The 25,881-nt window shown below is 37.3% G+C and overlaps 1 protein-coding gene and 1 long non-coding RNA gene across 3 annotated transcripts in view; one reads left to right on the top strand and one right to left on the bottom strand.

Annotated features, from left to right (window-relative positions):
• LOC127640666 (PHD and RING finger domain-containing protein 1-like) overlaps positions 1-22,304 on the bottom strand; it is a 34,303-nt gene extending 11,999 nt beyond the window's left edge. Inside the window, exons 1-13 of one of the 2 annotated variants that reach the window (XR_007970106.1) lie at positions 22,232-22,304; positions 21,508-21,638; positions 16,210-16,347; positions 15,464-15,651; positions 13,489-13,572; positions 13,248-13,381; positions 11,126-11,217; positions 10,531-10,676; positions 8,524-8,717; positions 8,238-8,360; positions 7,911-8,065; positions 4,694-7,639; positions 3,722-3,837 (exon numbers count right to left, since the gene is read on the bottom strand). Coding sequence is in view for 1 of the 2 variants with exons in the window: in XM_052123356.1 (XP_051979316.1) it covers positions 4,694-7,639; positions 7,911-8,065; positions 8,238-8,360; positions 8,524-8,717; positions 10,531-10,676; positions 11,126-11,217; positions 13,248-13,381; positions 13,489-13,572; positions 15,464-15,651; positions 16,210-16,347; positions 21,508-21,604 (4,297 nt within the window). In the remaining variant the exon portion in view is untranslated. The remainder of the gene's footprint in view (positions 1-3,721; positions 3,838-4,693; positions 7,640-7,910; positions 8,066-8,237; positions 8,361-8,523; positions 8,718-10,530; positions 10,677-11,125; positions 11,218-13,247; positions 13,382-13,488; positions 13,573-15,463; positions 15,652-16,209; positions 16,348-21,507; positions 21,639-22,231) is intronic. The other variant, XM_052123356.1, reaches the window with a different exon arrangement.
• Positions 22,305-24,282: 1,978 nt separating this feature from the next.
• LOC127640675 (uncharacterized) lies at positions 24,283-25,449 on the top strand. The gene is made up of 2 exons (XR_007970107.1): positions 24,283-24,380; positions 24,819-25,449. It is a non-coding gene; the product is annotated as an uncharacterized LOC127640675 (long non-coding RNA).
• The last annotated feature ends 432 nt before the right edge of the window (positions 25,450-25,881 follow it).

Here is a 25,881-nt window from a genome sequence, read left to right as displayed (position 1 = left end):
GAAGAATTGTTATTATATTCATGAAGGCATAAATGATTGGATGAATCGGTAATATTCATCAGGAAAGTGCTTTTTTTTAATTAACTTTCCTCATAAATTTGAATGAGGCTTCCCTCTCCCACCAAGTCCGACGTGACCAAAAGGTATCAAAAGTTTCAAATATTAGTAAAACAGGGCTTAAAGTGAAAAAAATTGCTGAGCCTGAAATTTTTTTTTTGGGGGTGTTTTGCAGAGACGGACTTATCTTCAAATGGAACCATTTATTTTTAAGTATTACGGCTGTATCTTAATGGCATCTTTTTATTAATGAAGGCCAGTATCACTGATATTTTATTTAGTATACTAAATTTTAGGGTTATAAAATAGTCCGCAATGCATAAATTATAAATCAAATTCGATTAATCCTTATTAAAGCTACAAGCGTTCTTTAGTCAAAGAGTAGTTAGTAGTTTTCTCTGTTCCCTTTGTTCTTTGGTTAACTTTACTGACAGACAGAATTAGTGGCTACTGTCACTTTAAGATCTACAGCTGGTGACAGGTTCTCACGCGTCTCATTCTCTCACTACTCTTTACTTCCATTTAAGATTTTATTTAACTCACTTAAAGTTAATAATGATTGATTCTTGTGAGGATACTCGACAAAACGGACATTTTGGCATAAATGTGTGTGTTATTGTTCGTTCAAGCGCGAAAGAGAATTCGATACTGGTTCGCGACTTTTTGTGCCTCGTGTGTGTGTGTGTGTGTGTGTGTGGAGGACATTTACTGAAGTGCGTTCTCTTTTGTCTTGTCGCACATTAATGGTTTAAAGCATTTGGTGGACAAACTAATAACTATTAAGAGCTAAAGAATGACAAAGAACGGATGCAGCGTTAATTGTGTTAAATATTTTAAAACATTAAAGCTGGACAAAAAAAAAAAGAAATCGCATACGTTAACGTTGACAGCACTAAAGGTGCGTACACACTGCAATTACTTGTCATACATTGCTGACAGAAAATAAAGCGGTTTAAAGTGGACTCGTTTTCATGGTAGGCCTACACATAATGTTTTTTTTAGTAAGCTACGCAGAATGTTCTACATTAAATATTTAACTAACAGTCTGAAGTTACCTAGCAGCAGTGTATGTTAATGTTAGCTCAGTCAACGTAAGGCTAACATCAAAAGGTGTAGACAGAAAATATGATTATGCTGACCTGAGCTAATTTACGAAATCAACCAACTCACATCTCCTTTCTTTTCATCCATGATGACATTAAGTCACCTAATGTTGTTTCTGGAGTTCTGCGCTCCATGCTTTCACCGACGACGCTAACGTGAGGTATGGATCTCGATCACACTGTTGCCAGGACCCGCCCTGCTCTGCTTCTGATTTTGTGACGTTAGTTAGAGCTGCGCTCCTCTCATATGATTGGTAGGTGAAATCAATTGACTCGAAAATATTAAACCGCATTCAAGTTCCCAGTTTCAAATGCAGCCGCGCGGTATGCGCGCTCATAATGGAAGCGGCGCACTCGTTTTTTCCAAGCGCGTCCGCGCCGAAAGTGCGTCCGACTGTAATTTGCAGCCTGATTAATAAATTTTGCCTGCGCCGGAGGCCGGACCTGCCCTCAAGCCGGAAATCCGGCCCCCGGCCGGAATACTTTAAGCCCTGGTAAAAATGTTTTACACAAAAACGTTTTGCATCAAGCCATTCTCTAAATGGTCATTGAGGTCTTTTCAACAATCAAACATTGGAAATCACTGATCAAATAAAAACACCTAGGATGATTGCAGTATTATATTTCAGATGGGGTAAAAATATAGATTTTTTCGATGCATCACAATCTTCATTTAAATGAATTATGACATTCAATAATGAATTATTCAATAATGACATTTAAATCCTAAGATCGATCTTTTACTCTACATGTGACCCTCATAATTTACATATGAGACAATTTTTCTTTATGAGATTAAAAATGGCTGTGATTAGTCACTGGCTGGTAAACCTTCAGATTCCACACACCAGTGATTGTGTAGTATAGTGGTGAAGAAGTTTAGCACAGAAATCCTTTCATTGCGTGATTAGAGTAATGATTGTGTTCACTCATTCTGTGTCCAAAGACGAGATCCACGCAATCCATTTGTCATAGAATAATGCCTGTTTTACACTATGCAAAGGAGCGACGTCCATATTAATGTTAACAAATTAGTGTATTTACATTTATGAAAGCAGAAGCACCAGTTAGTGTGATGCAGTAGCAGCGGGAGTTTTACTGTCGAGTCATTTTTGCTGCACCAAAAAAGTAGATATTGCACAGAATAAGCAAATCCTTGTAGTCTAGTGTGTTTTTGTTTTTATTACAGCTCGTTGGAAAACAAAAATGACAATTAAGCTAAATAATTAAAATAATTACATTAAGCAGACATAGTGTTTTATCATTTAAAACTATAGTATACTAAAAGTCATAGCCTTAAACAAAATAAAGCTACTCTATTATTTACTATTAAACAGAGAGCGGGTCTAACACCTGTACATACTTCCAAAAGTAAACAAATGCACACAACTACAGGTATGTCTGGTAAATTCAGGACTTACCCCATTCTTGTACTGAAAGACACTTTATAAGGATTATTTAACAAAGGAAAAAATATGGGATGCTGTACCTGGCTGTTGATGAGGAGTTAGCATATTCTTGGAAGTGTGTTATTTTTGTGCGAAAAGTACTCAAGTATCTCTGGTTTCAGAACAAAGAGATCTCTCTATTCAGTGTCTGTGCATAATTACTTATTTCTGACATTATTATAAAGCTATATTATTAAGAGTGATCAATCCAAACCAGGTGATCAAACACTCCTCTGTTGTGCAAAACAACAGTTAGGCTCATCGTCCTCCCCCTTCCACTGAATGATGTTTGAAATAAGCAGAGCTCATCGTGTTGGCTGTCACTACATGAAATAATTCTACAAGATTGCATTAGATTACACCAGCGTGCAAATAAGATTTCATGATGATCAAGTTTGTAACACTTATCAATAGCTCACTCATGATAACCATTTTATAACTTGATTTTCTGTACATTTGAATGTTTCTACAATTTCTGCAGCAGAATCGCTGCTGGTGTAAAAGCACATGCGTCATTTGCTGCAAAATTGCCTTTTGTCTATGTGCAAATTGTACATAGAAGGGTTACAAGTTCCACTGTATAGTTAACAGCATTAGCGGAGAGAAAATGTCTTTCATATGAAAGCAAAATGGACACTGTAACCATGGGTTGCGTATGGCCATACACTTTCTATGGCAAACCTCAAGGGGATAAGGACACGATCACATATACACAGGGCAAAGTGACTATGAATCGCATCAAAATTCAGTCTATTATCATTTTTAATGTTCACGCACTCACGCGGTACTCTGTTGTTTTTTCGTCTATCTCCATGTGACAGGGAAGCGGAGAGAAATTCTAAATGAGCCAGTGTGTGTGTGTGCGTCAATGACCGAGCTCTGGTTGACGAGACCGAGACCTCAAATACAACATTCAGTGTCTGTGAAATCCTCTGCGAAAATACAGTTGTTTTGAACAGGCTAGTGTGTCACTCTGGCTTCAATATATAGCATACTGTTATGAGAAGGATTTTAGACCCATTTTTGACTGGGCTGCCTGGCGAAACGTAGTAGAAAACAGAATGCCCTCTCGTGACAGGTTAGGACAAAAACACTGTTTATTGGAAAAGATACCTTTTATTGCATCTCGCAGCGTCACATCGAGTCTGGTTACGACGCGGTGTGATAGTGGGAAATAGTTTTCCTTCACGGTTTCTTTTCATCAGGATCTTGCAGATTAAAATAGTCATCTGAAGACAAACAAAGCCTTTTTCTACAATCTGACAGCATTAGAAAAGATTTTACACAGAAGGAAAGTTCAAGTGTATCCATATAGTTTTAACTGTGGTATTTGCAATTAGATCATAATAACCAAAGGTAAAACTATGATTATATGGACAGTAACCTTAAAACAAATTATTCTATGTCATAAGAAAAACACATCCAAAACTTAAATTCCAGTCCCTCACTACCCCGATCTATTGATAATGAGTTCTATTGATCTAAGTTCATGGTAAATATTTTTTGTGATGTGTGGGTTGAGAGCCTTACAATTTGTCTGCTCAGATTTCTTCTTTATTTTCTTTCAATGCTGTTTAGAATGTTGGGGCCAATTAATACCATTTTAAATTAGTTTAATCATCGACATATGGGTTTTCATAGAGGTTATAAACAAATAATCAATGCCGAATCCGCGATTCTGCCTGTACTTCTCGCAGCGCTGTTTATAATGATCTCCATTGCTGAGCGCTCGGGACCTGTCCACGTAAAAAAGCATGTCTCTGAACTGTTTCCTTTCGCTTTTGGAACGTTTGATGTTTGTCATTTCTCATGCGCAACAAAAAAAACTACAGCGCAAAATCAGAGAGTCGCCCAACTTTGTTATTGCACCAGTGCAACCTCTTGTAAAGTTTAATCGCACTGTTAGGAAAAATGGTCACAAAATACCACCATTTATTCACAGTTTGGAGCCCTGAATACACAGCCCATTCATTTGAATATCTTGTATATTTCTTGTGCTTAAAATTTGGATGGTGTGAACAGGACGCAAAAACATTTTGTGGGAAGTTGAGTGAGAAATAGTCCTTCAAAAGATAAGTTACTCACTGCTTAATTTTTCAGACTGGGGCTCCTCTGGTTCCTGCAAATTCCAAGTAACTCGCTTTCCTTGTAACTTAGACTTAGCACCAACTATGACAGCTTCCGATATTTTATTCCCTGTTTGAGCCTCTTTGATGGCAGAATTGGGGTCAACAGTGTCTGTAGAGTCAGTCACAGAGCTCTCACTCATTTCCTTCTTAATGAAGTCCAAGTTGTCGATCAAGTAATCAACACTGATATCTTCATCTGAGGAATTAACTTCTTGTTTAATTGGGCCTGGTGGTTGGACAGTTGCCATCTCTATATTCTCGGTCATAAAAGGTGACTGATATATCTCAGTGGTCTCCTTTTTACAGTTCACAAAATCTATATCAGGTGTATCCAAATTGATGACAAGAGTGTTGTCACTACAGCATGGCAAATCGTCTTCATCAGGCCATATTTGCTCAATTTTTATCAGTTTTGGTTCAAAAACCATTTCCTTTGCTTTCATTTTATCATCTTGAAAGCCAGCTTGGCACTTTTCTAAACCAGCACTGTCCAACTCCATTTCATTCAGTTCAGGTGATTCTTTGAAGAAGTCTATAGAAATATTTGCCTTTGTGTCTTTAACACCATCTAATTCTTCACATAATTTGAGACAGGGTTCCTCTTTTTTTATATCTTTCAAATTCTTGACTACTCCAATAGGCCACGGTTCCACTATTTTAAACTCTTTGGGCTTAAATGTATGAGGCTCATTTGACACCTTAAGTGCAATGTCTTCCTTACTTTCTTTAAGTGTTCTGGTCAGGTCACCATTCCTTGACCCAAGTACATGGGTTGTGATCCCAATTGAATTAATCTCTTGTTTAACCAATGACAACGAAACAGACTCGGCCTCACGTGTTCCATCTTTTTCTGTCATTAAAGGGGTTGAAATCTCGTTTGCACTTAGAGCAGGCTCATTTAATTCAGCGGACGAAGGCTCGCTCGTCTCACGTAGGGGTTTTCCCATATGTTGAGAGCTCTCCAGTCGGGCTTCTCGCCTTTTTCGGTCTCTTGTTATTGACCGTGATCTTGACTTTTGCCTTCTTGTTCTTGCCTCACCCTGATCCTTCAATACCTTCCTCTTTTCTATGGATCTAGAAAATGAGCGAGAACGAGAACGCCTTGTTTCTTTTGATCTTTTCCTTTGTCTTTCCCTACCTCTGTTGTCATTCTTATCATGACTTGTTCCTTTACCACTTGTCTTCCTCTCTCTACTGCTAGAACTAGATGAACACCTCATATCTCTTGATTGTGGACGTCTCTGCTCTTTCGATCTTGAGCGAAAGCGTTTCTTCTCTTTTGAACGGGATCGCCACCGATCCCTGGAATTTGAACTTGACCTCTTGTCTTTCTTTTTGTGAGAGTCTTTATTGTGAGGGCTTTGTGAATTGGAACGTGATCGTTTCCTATTCTTGGACTGGTGAGGCCGTTCCTTCATCACCTTTGCCATGTGAGTAGCATTAAAAGAACCACTGGACGATGGGAGCTCTTCACACACCCCATTCCCTTGGGAATCTTGTTTTAGGTTTGCTAGAGACTCCTCGAGAGACTTTGATTGGGGTCTGAATGGTGGAGGTCCATCCTCAGGCTCAGACTTCACCTCCATCTTAATGTTCTGATCATTGCATGACAAGCTTGATCCAGAGCTCTCCTGAATTTTCCAAGACAGGGTTTCAGGAGTTCTACACTGTTCAGTCTTCCTCATTGCTTCGCTTCTACTAAAATCCACAGCAAGATTTGAGGGTGTCTGAAGTGGGACTGCATCTGAATGATGCAATTCCTGTGTCCACAATGTGTCCCTGAAAGATTCTGGATCAGGTTTAACTTCTGCAGACATTTCAGAGCCTCTCTCTGTATCGGATGCATCTACATTCATAGACTCAGATTTGATTTGATGGCAGGCATCCTCAATGGGACCAACTGGCACTCTTGAGTCAGTATTATGGGTTCCAACATCAGGACCCTCATTTTCTGGTTCATCATCGGAGGAATCTGATCCCGTAGGGTTAAAGGGGTCATAGACCTCACTTTTGACCTTTTTATCCTGCGTTCTTAAAGACAACAGCATCCGTTTACTCTTTTTATTCCTATTTATAGATTCCTCATCATTCGCAGGCCGAGTCCCTCCTGATGCAGCAAGTTGCCGAGCATGCCACGGGTTTCCACGAGAGCTAATGCGGAAACTGACAGAAGAGGATGGCCGTGAGTTTGAAGAAGCACCAAAGGAAGATGTGGTAGTAGTGAAAGAGCTTGAAAATGTGGAGGAAGCACCAGTTCTCTCTGGTGTCTGCTTCGGAGCATCCATTTCCCTGCTTTGTTGACTTGTCCCTTGCTGGTCAACTGTACGTAGCCTTTCTGAATTGCCTGCTAAACTGGTCGTGGAAGACCCAGGCAAACAACTGCTACTGTTTGCACTGGCTGTACCCTCTCTTTTAATTTTTGGTATTCTTGGCAAAACAGAAACATCCACCCATACAGGCTTGAAAGGGGGCTTTTTGACAGGTGACTGTCTGGCTGTACTGCCCTTGTCTTGATAGTGGGAGTCAAAAGGGTTGCTTGATACCACTGAGGTCGGCTGACCTCTAATCTCATTGGTGTTCAAGGGACCATTTACAGGTCTTGATGGATTTAAAACTATCGCTCTTTGAGGAGCCCCTGGGTGCAAGGGGGCATGTCCCATGGGAGATGGGTGAGAGTAGGGAAGATGTGGAGAGTTTATGAGTGGACAAGGAGACATGGGATTCTGTGGTGTGGGACGGGAACCAGGGGAACTATGTGCTGATGGGGGCCACCACAAGGGGCTGGAGGAAGATCCAGCCAGTCCAGCAGGGGAAAGAAGACTTGTTTCGGAGTTTGGAGAGTTTCCCGTTTCCCCTGAGCCTGAACCTCTAGAGGTCATGCTCCTTAGCAAGGACAGACACACTGCAATTCCAAGAAATAAACAGATACAATTGATTTTACTTTTGATTATTGGTAAAAAAATAAAAATAAAACTACACAACACAACAAGTGTTACGTTCCTAATAAAATTAACTAATTACATTACATTAGTTGTAATTTGTCTTCCAAAAGAAGACACTAATTTTGGCTTTCAGTTGTTTATTTAAACATTCTTTTTTTAATTTCCATGTTTGTGCCCCCAACATAGCCCTATACCACTCTTTTCAATTAATTCAAGATGCAAATGGCTTACCTTGTTTGGTGGCCTTCAGAGAGCCATCTCTGTTGATGACCACATCAGAACAGTCCATGAGGAGCATGCTCTGACCACTGAGGATACTCCCCAGTAGGTCTGATAAAGGGGCTTCCGCTGCAACATCTTCAACATGCGGAATACTCACACCTCGCCTGGAAACCATGACAAAAGCAGGAATAAAACACTGTCACCTGAACTAACCTTTTACTTGTCTTGATCCTTTAAACCTCACCAGATTAGATCCTTGAAGTAGAAATCATTTGTTAAAGAGTTGATATTTGATCATCCATCACGACATTGTGATCTCCCCCATCTAGTAGTTACCTGGAGAGGCCAGCAAGAATAGGTCTGGCAACAGGCTGATGTGACCGCATGGCAGACCGGGAGAGGCCACGTTGCCTGGCATCCAAACCAGAGGATGGTGTTGGATCTTGTATCTCTTCGTCCCTAACAGGTAAACAATGTTCGAGTTACACACAAATGCACAAACTGGTAATTTATGGATTGAAATTAAAGACTTTAGTTAAATGGTCACTTCCTAATCTAACAGCCAGGAAAGACAATTCAGCAAAAAAAATCTTTAGCAAAATTATGCATAGTACAACTTCACCTATCGTCGAAGGGGTCCAGGTCAAACGGGTCTCGATACACAGAGAGAGAGGAAGCTCCGATCTCTGCCTGCAAGCTGCCTAAACTGTTTTCAGATGGTCGATAAATTGAAGGAATACTGGAATCAGGTTTAGGCTTCTTAATCCCTAAACTTTGTGCAATGCAACTTCTGGAATTATTTTCCTTCCGTACAACCTAAAGTGGCAAAAAAAAAGAATATTTACCAATTTTAAACTTGGAAACATAACTCCACAGTACCTCTTGCAACACAATTTACAGTAGACGATACCACAATTGATAATGAAATTTGGCCATTCTCAATGCTAATTTTGGTACCTCTGCAAAACACAAATGTCTTTCTTTAAAAAGTTCACATTCAATGAAAACAATGGCATGGAGTCTTTAACAAAGTTGAACATTCAACAATGTTTTTTTTTATTGAAAAAAGCAACAGCACGACTGCTCATCATGCGTTAATGTTGTGAGCGGTCCAAAGTTCAGCAAGACACCACATGGGAGCGAATTCACTGATATATATTACTGTGTAAAAGTCATAGGCACATAAGATGTTTCACAAAAGTTTTTGTCTTAAGATGGTTATTTATATCTTCATCTTTAGTGTGTAAATAGGAAATATAAATGTTAGACTCCCACTGAACATTGAGTCAGTCTGAGATTGCATAAAGAGACAGAAGCCATTGAGATAGTCTAAATACAAAGACTGTGGAGAAATCTCCAAGAAGCTTGAAACATCCTATCTGCCAACAACCAAGAAAAAACTGTGTCCAGATATATCTAGGAGAATTGGTGCTTTTTTAATTTACCATTAATTTAAATGATTTACCGATCAGATACCTGGATCGGTATCGGCATTGACACTGCCATTTTTAGATAGATCGGGTATCGGTGCGATGAGCCCGATCCAAATCTGATACTGTGTGTTAGTCCTGCTCAATACTGTCAAGCTCCAAAAATGACATAATGGAACCATAAAAACAACATTAAAATATTTCATATGACTCGTGCTTTTTAGTGAATGGTGCTGATCTGTTGACAAACAAGCATGCACAGCCTGGTGCACTCGTGGCTATTTTCAGCCATGTGTAATACTTGAGCGGTGCTCACAAACAACATCTCAGATGTAGATGCTCAATAGTTTGGTTCACTTAAAAAATGCATTTAGAATGGCACCAGAGGTGCATTTTGTCAGAATTTGAATAATAAGCAAACTAAACTACTGTCAACTACCCTGCAAACAGACAAAGACAGCCATGACTTCCTGGAGAAATAAAATGTCAAAATAAAAGCATAAGGGTTTAAAAGTTGAAGGTACACAATTTAAAAAAATGTACTGTTGAATTTAAACATTCTAAAAGTCAATAATAATAATTAATTGGTATTACCATCATTATTATTTGTATACAAATTATAACAAAATTCAAGTTTAATGGGTTCCCAAAAAAACCCTGAATAAGTGGTATTGGTGCATTTCTAGTTTAAACAATGGATCTCAATTAAATATAGCAGTGCACAAAGATTTTATTTAAGAGGTTTCAGTCAGACAATCAAACTAGCCACTTCCAATGTTAATTGTGATGTTTATAATCAGTAAAATTATAAATAAACTCGATTGCACACAACAAAATGGCTGATTTGAGGTATCATCCATGTCTGTACAATAAAACGGTGTAGTAAGAGTTACATTTGGAAGTAAATACTTCGGCTTAGGGGTTTGTTCAAATCTCTAACCCCAAGTATGAGCAACAGTAAGTGGTGCTTGCCTTGGCCAGTTGAACTAATAATAATATGCTTTAATAATTACAGACCACCACAAAATTACTCCATTTACTTGTCTTTCAACAAAACTACAGAAGTGTCCAAAGAGATGTTTGTTTATAAAAGCTGGTTAAACCTCATAGAACATACCAGTAACACATAAATCTCAGCCCAGTGGCACATCAGTCATGATAGTTGTGATTAGACAGCCAAGCAAAAGTTTCATGCAAACCTGTGCTGCAGTGCGTGCCTGTGTGATGCGATGTCTGTTGACGTTGGCCCGAACTCGTTCACTCTGCTGGGTCCGTGCGATGGCTCTGGATCGGGAATGGCTGGTGGTAGGAAAAATGCTCTCATCTTCACTGACCTGATCAGAGCCTGAAATAAACAAGATATTAGTAGAAAAGAAAGTTACACATTAATAGATTATGTTATGAACCTTAAAGGAATAATTCACTCAAAAATGTATATTCTATCATTATTTACTCTCCATAATGTCCTTCTTAACCACATAAAATTTTTCCATGGAACAGATCATAAAAAAACAAAAGACAAATCTTTACATGGCTTTGCTCTGCACTGTACAGAAAAAACACCATGAAACCACAGTAATAATTGTAAAAAAATCATGTAAAACACATCTATATTTCCCCTTTTACTTTCCATGTAAGAAAGAAAGTCAGATGGGTTTGGAATTATATTAGGGTGAGTAAATTACAGAATTTTCATTTTTGGGTACAATATCCATTTACAATGACTTGGCCCTCTTTGTAGTTCAGGGTTCAGTTATTGTATTGAGTGGTTTAGGGAAATGGGGGAAGAATTACCTGAGCTCCAGTTGTTGAAAATGCATTCTGGGCAGAACCATTCCTCAACAGGTATAGCATTCAAAGGGGGTGTGAGACATTCTGTGTGGTACCTTCCATAAAACAGAACTGAGTGTGGGTCATAGCAATATAATTAGCAGGAAGAAAGGCATCAAATTGTGTCTCCTAATCATTGGTGGGTCTTAGTGTCCCAGAAGTTGTCTCTACTTGGTCAGGTATGATGGGTCTAAAAATAATTTTCTCTCTTCACTCTATATTTCAATGACTACTTGTCTCTCAGTATTATTGTTGAGGTGCAAATTTTTGGCCAGACCACTATTGAAGCATGACATACAGTGAGGAAAATAAGTATTTGAACACCCTAAGTTCTCCCACTTAGAAATCATGGAGGGGTCTGAAATTGTCATCGTAGGTGCATGTCCACTGTGAGAGACATAATCTAAAAATAAAATCCAGAAATCACAATGTATGATTTTTTAACTATTTATTTGTATGATACAGCTGCAAATAAGTATTTGAACACCTGAGAAAATCAGTGTTAATATTTGGTACAGTAGCCTTTGTTTGCAATTACAGAGGTCAAATGTTTCCTGTAGTTTTTCACCAGGTTTGCACACACTGCAGGAGGGATTTTGGCCCACTCCTCCACACAGATCTTCTCTAGATCAGTCAGGTTTCTGGGCTGTCAGCTGAGAAACACGGAGTTTGAGCTCCCTCCAAAGATTCTCTATTGGGTTTAGGTCTGGAGACTGGCTAGGCCACGCCAGAACCTTGATATGCTTCTTACAGAGCCACTCCTTGGTTATCCTGGCTGTGTGCTTGGTCATTGTCATGTTGGAAGACCCAGCCTTGACCCATCTTCAATGCTCTAACTGAGGGAAGGAGGTTGTTCCCCAAAATCTCGCAATACATGGCCCGGTCATCCTCTCCTTAATACAGTGCAGTCAGCCCTGTCCCATGTGCAGAAAAACACCCCCAAAGCATGATGCTACCACCCCCATGCTTCACAGTAGGGATGGTGTTCTTGGGATGGTACTCATCATTCTTCTTCCTCCAAACACGGTTAGTGGAATTATGACCAAAAAGTTCTATTTTGGTCTCATCTGACCACATAACTTTCTCCCATGACTCCTCTGGATCATCCAAATGGTCATTGGCAAACTTAAGACGGGCCTTGACATGTGCTGGTTTAAGCAGGGGAACCTTCCGTGCCATGCATGATTTCAAACCATGACGTCTTAGTGTATTACTAACAGTAACCTTGGAAACGGTGGTCCCAGCTCTTTTCAGGTCATTGACCAGATCCTCCCGTGTAGTTCTGGGCTGATTTCTCACCTTTCTTAGGATCATTGAGACCCCACGAGGTGAGATCTTGCATGGAGCCCCAGTCCGAGGGAGAATGACAGTCATGTTTAGCTTCTTCCATTTTCTAATGATTGCTCCAACAGTGGACCTTTTTTCACCAAGCTGCTTGGCAATTTCCTCGTAGCCCTTTCCAGCCTTGTGGAGGTGTACAATTTTGTCTCTAGTGTCTTTGGACAGCTCTTTGGTCTTGGCCATGTTAGTAGTTGGATTCTTACTGATTGTATGGGGTGGACAGGTGTCTTTATGCAGCTAACAACCTCAAATAGGTGTATCTAATTTAGGATAATAAATGGAGTGGAGGTGGACATTTTAAAGGCAGACTAACAGGTCTTTGAGGGTCAGAATTCTAGCTGATAGACAGGTGTTCAAATACTTATTTGCAACTGTATCATACAAATAAATAGTTAAAAAATCATACATTGTGATTTCTGGATTTTTTTTTTTAGATTATGTCTCTCACAGTGGACATGCACCTACGATGACAATTTCAGACCCCTCCATGATTTCCAAGTGGGAGAAAATAGCAGGGTGTTCAAATACTTATTTTCCTCACTGTATATAGTGTTATGTGGAACCTGTAACTTTTCTCAGCGCTGGTAAGGATGGACTTGTGTATTGGAAATGTATTATTATTATTTATTTTTTTATACCGATTGCTGGGGTGGATTTCCTTTCGTAATTCAGGTAACAAAATTTAAAATAAACAGATTTCAATGATTATGCTAAGAAAACAATTTTAGGAATGTTAACTTCTTACCCTGCGTCACATCCATTGGAGAGCAGGAGGTGATCTTCACAATCTCGACCTCCGCAAACCTCACAGCTGGTCTGATCCAAGTCCAGCTCCACCTGCTCCTCTTGTCCGGGTTTTACAAACTTCTGAACTGCAATCTAACCAAATACATACATTTTCAATTAAACCTGACTTGTCCAAATTACAAACTACTACATAACTCTATAAAAACTCTCCTGATGGGATGATTTGTTATGCAACTTACCGTTTTCTGGACTTTTCCACCATAACACTTTCTCAGGAGAATGCTATTGAAGACTATCCGGTCAACAGGACAAGAGTTGGCATTCTTAAATTAAGAAAAGACAAAGGACATAACTGTATTTAGGAACAGCAAATCAGCTAAATGTATTTGCAAGAACATATCCCTTACGAATAATGCTGAATATATGTATGGAATCATTGTCCACATTTACATGTACAATACTATTCTTTCTGATATTTGGTCATATCAAATTGCGTATGCATGATCTTGTAAACACCTTAACCCAATTAAACCAATATTCCACTATCTACAAATCTGAATAAGACAGCTGGCATATGCCTGTATTACACTGGGTCATGTAAACATCTTTTAGAATATGCACTGTGACAGAATTATCATTGATATTTAATTTGTACAAGTCATTCAAATACAGTATGTTTTCTCTGGGCCCATATATAGTTAGAAAAGTAAAATGGCGGTAGCCTATATAGCCTATCTGGGGAACCTACATTTTCAATTAACTGCACTTTCATAAGCTATTAAAAGAATATACGAGGTTACCAAATAAAATCATTTCAACTCGTCCCACCTTTTTTTTTTAATTAAGCAAAAATCTATGTTAAAGTGAGGCACTTACAATGCAGGGATCGACATTAACGCTTGTCCGGGACAAGTGGATTATTGAGCGGGAAAATTAAAGAGAATTTTACTTGCCTGACCGGACAAGTAGTCAGATTAAAATCTCAATAATGTATGTTATCTGAATAGAGCGGGTTTGCAGGGATTGAGCAAAATTGTAATAATTCCCTGGGGAATTCCCTCTATCGCGTCGCCCTCTCTCCTTCACTCCTTGTTCAGCAGCTTGTCAGTGTGCGCAGTGGGGAAGCACATATTTACTGAACTTTAGATTTGAAATCTATAAACAGGTTTAAACCTGTTAATTGGACATGCAAATGGTGTTGTTCCACGTCTCTATAAGCAAGTGATGCTATAAAACTATTGTTTCTGTTTAGAATCAACAAAGCCGTCTTCATCGCAAGTGTGCAACATTGGAGTGATCACATTTTGTCTCGTCACATTGTGGTGCTTCCTCATAAAACAGCAAGGCAGATATTGCAAAAGAGCTGTGTGTAATAATACCATCTTTATAGTGAAGAGACACTACATACAGATGCAGTGATAGTGACTGTCCACTTGGCCGAAGGACAAGCACAAGACAATGCTTAATGTTGAGCCCTGCAATGAAAGTGAATGGGGCCAATTTTTGAAGGGGTTAAAAAGACAGAAATTTGAAGCTTATAATTTTATAAAAGCACTTAAAAAATATAAAATTAATTATTCTGTTAAAACTCATGTATTATTTGAGCTGTAATGTTGTTGAAATCATTTTTACCACCTTTATAGGGTTTAACATGGAGTGGTGGTGGTGTAGTGGTCTAAAGCACATAACTGGTAATCTGATAATCAGAAGGTCGCTAGTTCGATCCCCACAGTCACCACCATTGTGTCCTTTAATCCAGGTGGCTCCGGGGGGATTGTCCCTGTAATAAGGGCTCTGTAAGTCACTTTGGATAAAAGCGTCTGCCAAATTCATAAATGTAAAATGTAAATGTAAAAAGATACATCGTTATGCCAGCGAAGTTATAAAATTGGCTATAACTTTACACGGAAAAGTGATTTTAGAGTGGTAAAATCAAGTTAATACACATTGTTTATGTCTTGTGGCTATATTTTTGAAACCGTGAGTATATTAATGTTTACTGATTGGCCATTTGCTTCCATTGTCAGTGCCTTACTATAGCCCAGATTTTTGCAAAGTGCATCAAAATTTCAGTCTTGTAGTGTGCACTTGGCTTATGGAGCATATTAACCTCTTTTTCGGAATATGTGTTGTGCATGTAAATATGGTAATTCATTAAATCTTGACAACTTCCTGAATAAAGCCAGTAACATGCACCGATCTAATAAATCTCACCTTTGACCATTCCAGAATGCAATCTATGCAGAAGTAGTGTTCACAGGCCTCTGGGGTGGCCACCGGCTGCTCGTGGAAAGAGTTCAGGCAGATGGGGCATTTCTCAGAGTCCTCATCTGAGCTCAGACCCGCCGCATCAGCCGGGATGTTCCCTAGAGCACCTTCCAGGACATTCCCAGAGTCCTCATCTGAAGATTTTTTAAAAATGAGCAAGTTGTATGCTTTGTTAGTAGCTGGAAAAGACTTGTGTAGAATAATTCTGGGACTAATACAACATGAGAATTTAAACATTTGGTTGCAGGTCAGTTTTGATAGGGTTACGGACAGCAGGGGAAATGCAAATAATATTACTATATAATCATGTGAAGACAACAAATGTATAGGCTTGTCAGGTTTTAAAAGGGCAAAAACACTTCCAATATCTCGACATACATTGATATATTCAATCAAACTCTTTAATATTTTAGCAAATTCATCTGTCACTTTGTAGAAGCTAGTCATAATAAGCAGATTGTCTGATATGCCCTCATACTCAAACTGTAATATATATACAAATTTAAATGCATGATTTCAAGAACATTTTTTGTTTACTTTTGTACTATACACAATTGTGGTACTATGCTGGGTCACCAATTAATGTCTAATGTAAAATATGGGTCCTGAAGCAACCAGTTGACGATCACTGCTTTACAGTTTAGAAACATTTACTGTAACTACGAACATGATGCTATGAAAAAATATCTTACTTTCACTTTCATCCTCCTCATCATCATCTTCCTCATACTCTCCATCCAGAACTTCCTCCTCCTCACCATCTTCACCATCATCCTCCACTCTGTCTGTTTCTACTTCTTCTGATTCACCCCCATCTTCTGAGATATCCTCTGAATTATGATGACAGACATCAAAGTGTTAAAGGAAATTGGGTTTCTCTCATGCTAAACTGATTTCATTCAGGTCACAAAATAATTTGAATAAAATTTTCCTTGACCTTTTGACATATAAGAGGTGATTATACTATAGACACTCAAAACTTCAGACCTCAAAACTTCCTGAACAAAAAGAGAATTTGTTAAAACCATGTTCGTTCTTTACTACCGCCACATTGTGATGTCACACTGCATCAGACCAGTATGCGTATGTGTGCGTTAAACTTACTCTTAACACAGGCAGAGTGCATTTTATAAAAAGCTAACTTCCAACACTGAATAATAACATGTGAAATTATAAAAATGTGGCAGGCTTTATGTAGACTCAGAATTTAGAGAAAGTGCATTACGCTCATGTCATCAGTATTGGTTTCGCAAGCTCAAGTAGGTGTAGCGGCATGCCCGAGAAAGGGTTGGGTAAAGGTTAGGGTTAGGTCTTCTATGTCTTCAATGGCGATTTGGAGTGACCATCCCTTTTTGGAGCAATGCCTGCAGCTACATCCTTCTCCAGGTGAGAGCAAATGTTTTTTTACCTTTATTTTAAAGCTACACTATGTAACTTTTGGCCCTCTAGCGGTTGAACCATAGAACTGCAAGTTAATTGCAGAGGGTATGTATGGTAATAACATAAGTTGGGCTTCGGCTCTGCTCTTCAGCATGGATTAATCTGATGGTTTGAGGAGTATCGGTGTAACCATGGTTGCAGGTGATCAACTTACAGCAAATGTAACTAACAACAACAAAACTCACAATTATTTGTGATTTTAAATTAAAATAATGAAAGGAAGAAAAGGATGAATGTCTTATTAGCAGGTAAGTAGCATATCTTCCGCAGTTGTTTTGACTCATTGAATACAATTGTTTCAAAATGAATAGAGTTACAAAAGTTAGGAAACTATGACTATTAGACATTGATTGCTAGTCATATCAGATAGTCAAACAGTGGAAATTACAAGTCTGCTAGCAGGCAAATAGACCCAGATAGTCACTAGTTTAGAGATTGCATTGTTACCAGCATAAAGTTATTTTTTTGCCCCATTGTCCTCGAAAATGTGACAAAGCACCACAGTACCACAATCCATAATAAAATGCCCCATTAGAGTGGCTAATGCTACCTAATGAAATACAGCAATAATAGACGGTCCAATAAAACAGTCCAGGCCTGTCTCTTAATATATTCTGTCCATTAAAACATATTACCAGACAAGCAAGAAATCTCCATCTCTGGGTCTGTTTTAAATCCTTTCATTGTTGTCACCTCTGAAAAAGTCAATACTATATGTTGTTTTGTATTTTATTATGGGCTCCATCACTTTCCCTACTCGATTCGAGGTTTCTTTATTTTGTAAACGGGTGATTCCCCAGAGGAATGTCTTTTTGAATAATTCATGATCAATGTTGCTCAAGTGTTGAGGCTGAAGAAGTTTTCAGCTTCAAACTACTACCACGCTTATCACCGCACATATACAGGTGTTGTAGTAACTCCGGACCTTCTTTTCTTTATTTACGGATGTGATTTAAAAACACACGGATGACTGACAGAAGTATGACATTTCCCACCAAATCTGTTCCGACATCTCTAAAATATAAATCATTATTATAAGATTATCATAGTGAATTGGGTAAGGCAAAAACATGGTTTGGAAGACAGATTGTTGTACTCCCTCATTAAGGAAATTTTGTTAATTTCTAACAAAAACAATCGTACATACTGTAGCTTTAAATCTTTTATTGTTTTACAATTTTATTGATGCATACTGTTAATTAAAAGACAAAATTCCCCAAAAGAAAAGAAGTTTATTGAAATTATCTTATTTTGAAACGTTTGTGAATAAAATTTATATAAGATTCACTTACGTGTAATATGTGTTTTTTTACATGTGTTTTCATTTACAAGTAATCAGATGCTAATTTTTTTGTGCGTTAAGAGTTCTCAACTGCTTTATTATGGAGCTCTGCTTTTTGTTGCCAATACCAGATACTGTAGTGTCACTTTAAGATTTTAAATGCATGTGTCGAATCCTTGAATAATTTTAAGTGAAACATTTGTGGGCACGGTTTAGTTTATAAACGTATCATGAAATTTGTATCCATGTCCTAGTATCCATGTCTGAACTTCTACTCTTGCTGATGCATCATGGCAGAATAAGTTCTATTTACCAAAACATTGTGTTTTGAAAAGGCAGCCTAAAAGTGTTGTGAAAGAGAAAGGCTCGAGGGACACTAGGTTTTGTCATTGTTTTATCTATAGTGACGTTTGGTGCATCTAAAAAATCTTTTTTTATTAAATGTTGTTACGCCAGTGGTTTTCATCCTATCTAAAAGAAAGGACATTCTCTGTAAATGTAGGTTTATGTTTCTTATACGTTGGCTCAATTACAGTGTTGTGTCCCTCAAGGGTCCAATTTAGGACCCTTGTTATTTTCCCTCTATATGCTTCCTCTGAGCTCTATTTATCAGAAGTACAGCATATCTAATCACTGTTATGCTGGCAATTCCCAATTTTATTCCCCTTTTTCTCCTGAGATCTATCGCTAAAATAAAATATTTTCTTTCCCATAAAGACTTGGAAATTGTGATCACTCACTTATTTCATTAAGGTTAGACTATTGCAACTCTGTACATTGGTCTGCCCAAACTGCATTACCCCACCTACAGCTAGTTCAAAACACGGCCATTAGGATTTTAACAGGGTCAAGAAAAAGGGATCACATTTCCCCAGTTTTAGCATCTCTAAACTCGCTTCATGTGAAATTCGGGGTTGATTTAAAAATTCTGATTTATGTCTACAAGGCACTATCTGGTCTCGCACCCCAATATATCAGTGACCTTCTCCTCCCTTACTTCCACACCGGAGCGCTCAGGTCTTCATATCAACTTTTATTAAGGGTTCCTCGTTGTCGCTATAGATCAAAGGGTGACCTTGTCTGTGATCGGTCCTAATCTCTAGAACAGTCTCCCTTTCCATGTGAGGTCAGCTTCATCATTATGGGCATGCCCCAATCTGGAATGCCCAATTCCCAATCTAAGTCCTCGTGGTGGCGTGGTGACTCGCTTCAATCCGGGTGGTGAAGGATGAATCTCATTTGCCTGCATGTCTGAGACCGTCAGTCTAATCATCTTATCTCGTGGCTTGAGCACGTTACCGCGGAGACCTAGCACTTGTGGAGGCTTAATGCAATTCTCTGCGGCATCCACGAACAACGTGCCCAACCGAGAGCAAGAACCACATTAAAGCGACCATGAGGAGGTTACCCCATGTGACTCTACCCTCCCTAGCAACCGAGCCAACTGGTTGCTTAGGAAGATTGACTGGAGTCACTCAGCATGCACTGGATTCAAACTCACGACTCCAGGTGTGGTAGTCAGCATCTTTACTCGCTGAGCTACCCAGCCCCCCCAAAAAAACATTGCTATATTGTTTGTTTTGTTCAGAATTTTTAATTTGAACACGTAATAATAAATACTTTTTTTTTTTTGCCCCGATTAAAAAAATACAAAAATAAAAAATATGAAATCCTTCGCAATCATTGTGCATGTGGAGAACATATAGCCTATATATATATATATATATATATATAGGCTATATGTCGATTTAACGCGTTAATTCAGTGCGATTCATTTTACAAAAAATAACGTGTTAAAAAGTTACGCAATTAATCACACTTAGAAAGGAAGATTCCTGAGAAATGCAAGCTTGTAGTACCACCTGTTTACTCCAGGGCAGTAAATTAAACTTCAGCTGTATGAGCAACACACAGTTTATACAGTGAAGAAAACAACATTCAGCAGACACACAACACAAATATGCGTTATGCTCTTGCATTCAAAACACTTGAAGGAGCACAAATGTGAACTAAAAGATCTCAAGATGCATTTAAAGATTGAGTATTAAACTATATTTAACTTGACACAGTGACCTAAACATTTTATGTTTATGATGCAACACACCCGAGACGTGACACAAGCATGTCTGACGCACGGTGTGGCTGGACTGAGATGCAAAATTTGGAAAATTACCCATAAATATTTAATCACAAAGAAAATCAAAGAAATGTCCTTCAAACTTATTTATATGTACGACCTCACTAATTATTTTCTTGTAGAAAGATTTAATTGTGATGTCGATATATTCTGTACATTTTGTGGTCTGCAGGCGGAAACATTTTTCATTTATTTTGGAGTTGTCCCTACTCGACTTGTTTTTGGTCCGATTTCTGCAAGACTGTTTGAGATCATATCATTCCCAGCTTTCAACTTTGTTTTGAAAATGTTTTATTATTTTTTTTTTTTTGCTATGACATGTCTCTTCATAAGGAATATTATTTGATTAATGTTCTGCTTTTGTTGGCAAAGTTTAGTATTCATAAATGTATCGTGGTTATAAACCATTAGTTTTAATTTTTAATTCAGCAATACCTAAGAACAATTTCCAATTTGAGTAACAAGAAAGCTGTAAAGTGTATTGAAATATGTAAACAATTTGATATTTTTATTAAATGGTTTATTTATTTCCTTTTTGTTGTTGTTTGTTTTAATATACCTCTTGGTTCTAGATGTAAAAGTTTTGTAAGCATTAATAAAAAAAAAATGTCTGACACAGGTGTAAACTGACGGGCTCTTAAACAAGCCATCATAATAAATCTCCAACTGATTGACAAATTCACTTGTGAAATGGATTGCTGTGAACTGTATGTCAATGATTGACTTATGTTCAATAATATGGTAGTAAACAATACATTGTATTCTAAATATTCTAAAGCCGCTTTTTGTATTGTTTTATCAATGATGAACTTTTCTGCCACAAGAATGTAATGCATTTATTTGTCTAAATATTTTTATTTATATATATAAATATAACTATGTATAATTATATATTGATATAAATATGTATAATCATTATATATTGAATTATTGTTATATAAGGTGCTTTCTCAGCAAATATTTGTATATGCGATGAATTAATCGGGACACAGTGTAATTAATTTGATTAAAAAATGTAATTGATTGACAGCCCTAATAAATAATATATAGTCTTTTTAAATTACAGAATTTCACAATGATTTTTATTAGTAATTTGTTCTCCATGTTATTGATGCAATCCCATATACTAACCATCATCAGAGATTATGGACATGGCAGGTCTTTTGCTTTTTCCATGGGAGACATTCCTGTTGATCAGCTCATCTTGGCTGTCCTCCTCTTCATCCATGACTAAGCATCAGACTAATCTTGATCAGTTTCACCTGCGGGGTGCATACACATTGCACAACACATTAATTTCATATGCAAGTGCCAACATTTAAATACAATTCAAGTGCAACAAAATTACATTTAAATACACTGGAATATATCAGACAAATCTACTAAATGAGTCAATGTGTTTTTACTTTGCAAAGAAACAACTGATCTACTTGTATTCACTGTTTGTACAACACGTCTCAATGCACCCATAAATGCCTTTACTTTTAAGTGTGACTATGAAAATCTAATGCAAACATATCCAAACACAATGTTTTTAACTTGATGCTAACACTAGGCTAGCTTATAAAACACGCATCCTGGTTCATTTGAGCAACAAACGAGAAGGGTTTCAAACGTGAAAACGCTTCAAAATGAACGCCGAAATGTCATTTTATTTAGTATAATTAAAACTTAAGGATATGTGTTAAAGTTAACGCGCTAGCGGTGTTTCTCGCCTTTTAGTCTAAATTTAACTCATCAGCTATTTTTGTTATTAGTCACATTCATGTCGTATGAAAAACAGCTTTTATAGGCGCTAAATGTCTAATTTATTGATTTAATCAGGGAGCTTGTATTTTTGAGCATTTGTACCTACCCAGGAAGGTTGTGTTAGACATTATTTTTGTTTTGAAGTCCACACTGCGTTTGACTTTGACACTGCCGGTTGGAGAAATGATGAATCCTACTATGGCGAAATATTAGTTCATGAATATTCATTACGTTCTGTGACGTTCGCCCTGTATGCCTTAAATTATTGGCCAAAAGTGGGCGTTTGCAAGCAAGGACATTTTACTAATCAATCCTACTTGGGCGAAGGCTTTTGTGTTATGAATATTAATTAGGAACGTTACGAATTCAGACAACGCTAATATTCATGACGTAATATCGGAGACAACGATGGCCGAACGCAGTCAAATCACAACCGTTCGTATGGCATAATCTTTTTGTTTGCATTTTGGTTAAATTGGCTTCATTTTCTAGCCCTCAAAACAAAGTGGCCTCTGATCAGATATTGTCCATTTATTTGAACTATGTTTTGCATTAGCTGATCTATGCACTTTTCAAACCCCTTTTCTGGTAAGTTTCGATACATTTGGGGCACAGTATTCAAACAAGTGCTTTTATTTCTAAATTATCTAGACAATAAATCAATATAAATAATGGCCTAAATGAGGCTGACCACTGTATGGTCGACATTCATATATATATTGTAAACCTCACATTTAATGTCTTTGTAAAGCACACAGAGCTACTACTTTTATGAGAATATTTTTAATATTATTATTGTTTTATTAAATCTTTTTTACGATTACTATATTTCATTTTTTTTTTACTTGAATATTTATTATTATTTGTATTATTATTATTATTTCCCGATTCAGTACATTATTATGTATCAGTAATACAACAATGTATTATTAAAATATATATATTATTGTATAGGAATCACAGTTTTATTTTCAAATTTAAAACACTTAATTTAAACAGGGGACCTCTGGAATCTACACGCCATAAAGCAGTGGTTTTTAATCAGGGGTCCAGTGCAGGGGGGTCTGCAAATAATATCAGAGAAAATAGTGTGAACATGTTGACATTACTACCGTTTCTTTTTGCAATCATTAGATTAATCACAATTATTTTATTGAATTGACAGCCATCCTAAAAATGAAATAAATCAATTTATCATTTCAAATTATTGTTTATATAAAATGTTTTTGTAAGAAATAAGTGTTGTAATTCGCTTTTCATCGTAAAGCTGATATGATACAACATGTCTTTTTTATTGTAAATATTTAAAATATATATTAAATTGTTATTATATTATAATTTTTTTAATTTAAATGAAAATGTTTTTTCTCGAGTTTATACATCTAACATTACTCAAATGTTTTGTTGAAAAAAATGCTCTAAGGAGCTTTAAACTAAATTCGACTGTTCGAAGACGATTTTTCGCGCCATCTCTCTCTCTCTCTCTCTCTCTCTCTCTCTCTCTCTCTCTCTCTCTCTCTCTCTCTCTCTCTCTCTCTCTCTCTCTCTCTCTCTCTCTCTCTCTCTCTCTCTCTCTCTCTCTCTCTCTCTCTCTCTCACAGCATCCTTCGTACGTGCACATTCACACTAGCTTCATGGCTTTACCATACACAGTCGAACAGAGTTCAACCACTTTTAATACGCGGGTGGAGCTATTTTTTTCTAAAAACATTTGAAAGCATTACATATGTGGCTGAAATTGGCAATTTTAGCTAACAAGCCGTTTTCAAAAATCAAAGTACAAAGAATATAGGGGAAATTATTAGAAGTATCACAGGAAACAGGAAAATGAGCGAGTCGAAAATGGTTTATTCCTAAAGTACGACGTGCAAAACCGAACGCGCCGCACCCCGCTATTACTCACTAAAAATCCGCTAGCCCATTTGATAGTCACAATCCCGCCCCTCCGAGGTTGTAATTCGATAGTCCCCTTTAAGAGGCATGCATTTAGCGGAATTAACCGTCGCCTATTGGCTGGCTGTCACGTCACCCTGATTCTTATTTGCATTAGCAGGTCAGGTTGCAGTTACAGGGGAGTGGGCAGGGTTGGGATCGCGCAAGTGAAGCGAACTTCTGTGCAGCTGTACTGTACTATCCTCAATGTGGTACTTTATTGAGAAATTATTTGATCAAACCGTGTGTTTTAATAGGAGATCGCCGAGGGGCTGTTGGATTTGCTCTTCTTCTGAAATTAATGGGTTTATTGTAAAGTTGAGGTAAGTAACTGTGACTTTTGCTTGACATTTCTGTTAAAACTATATTAATTAATCGATTTCAATATTTCATAATCATATGACGTTGCATGCTTATAATCTAAAATATTGTATTTTATATACTGCCTTGTGTGTTCTTGTGAGCAGTCATATATAGATATAAAGACAAATATACATTATATTATCATTGATCATTTACTGTCAGTCATGTGCTGAGTTACTATATTGACAAAAAATGCTTTATATTTAAAAACTTATTTCAGACGTTATCCACGTGACTGAATCATTGACAAATGCATAGCTCACATCATTCTCATATATTAATATAATTATCTATGCAAATAATGATCTTAAAATATTCAAGTAAGTCCAGGAACACCAATAACCGTGCTGAATATGCATGAATGTTCACTTGAGATTTCTATATTCAATTATTTACAGTGATCCTCCTGGTTTCCATGCTTCCCTTTGGCATCAGATCCGAATGTGTGATTTCTGAAAGCAGGTAAGCCACTGACTATCGCACATTGCGTCTATTCTCCATTCCACTGTGCGTGTGACAGCGGCTAACCAGCTTTTGGATGTGTCTCTGACTTCATATCACCGGATCGTTTGTTGCCTTTCGTTCCTCTAGCTCAACTGGTAGATCGTTGCACTATCAACCCGAAGGTGATGGGGGGGTGGGTTCGAATCCCACATGACCATAAATAGTATATCTTGTAAATACTGTAAGTCACTTTGGATAAAGGCATCTTCCAAATACGTTATTGTAAATTATGAAGTCAGCCTATGTGTGGGACGTCAAAGCCATGTGCTCCATCTGTACCATAAATGCTCTCATAGCACATGGAGCAATATTTTGCATGTAACCAGCAGCTCTGAACTTTTGAACTTGTACAGTTATGCAAGTCCAGTTACAGTAGCTGAGGGTGTGACAGAATGAAAAAAATCAGTAGATTACACATATCTAACAAACATAGTCTAGTCCTATTTAGCTGTGTTTGTTATTGCAGTGTGACCATTAATGTTATTTTCCATTCATGGATTTTAAATAAAATTAAAAACACTTGAATTTTGCCAAGCATTTTTATTTATTTTAAATTTTTTTGCTTGTCAAGAGTGCCATGCATGGAAATAAAGTAGTCAAAATAACTTTATATTGTCAAATATATATATATATATATATATATATATATATATATATATATATATATATATATATATATATATATATATATATATATATATATATTTGTATTCACAATTACAGTTAGTGGTCAAATATAAAACACTAGAATTCAATCAAGTTTAAAAAATTCAAAATATCTATGTATACTCGTATGATGTGACTTCGAGTCACCAAAAAAAAAGAGAAAGAAAATGAAATAAATTCTAATGTATGTTTAATTCAAACTTTTTTCTACTAGAATTCAATCTAAAAATAATAATAATAATGTGACTGTGAAGGACACATACATTCCTGAGGAAAGGTTCAATAAATACT

This window comes from Xyrauchen texanus, chromosome 49, assembly GCF_025860055.1.
Source record: "Xyrauchen texanus isolate HMW12.3.18 chromosome 49, RBS_HiC_50CHRs, whole genome shotgun sequence".
NCBI classification, from domain to species: domain Eukaryota; kingdom Metazoa; phylum Chordata; class Actinopteri; order Cypriniformes; family Catostomidae; genus Xyrauchen; species Xyrauchen texanus.
Note: the sequence above shows the minus strand (reverse complement) of the source record. Positions and strands in the feature narration are given on the sequence as shown.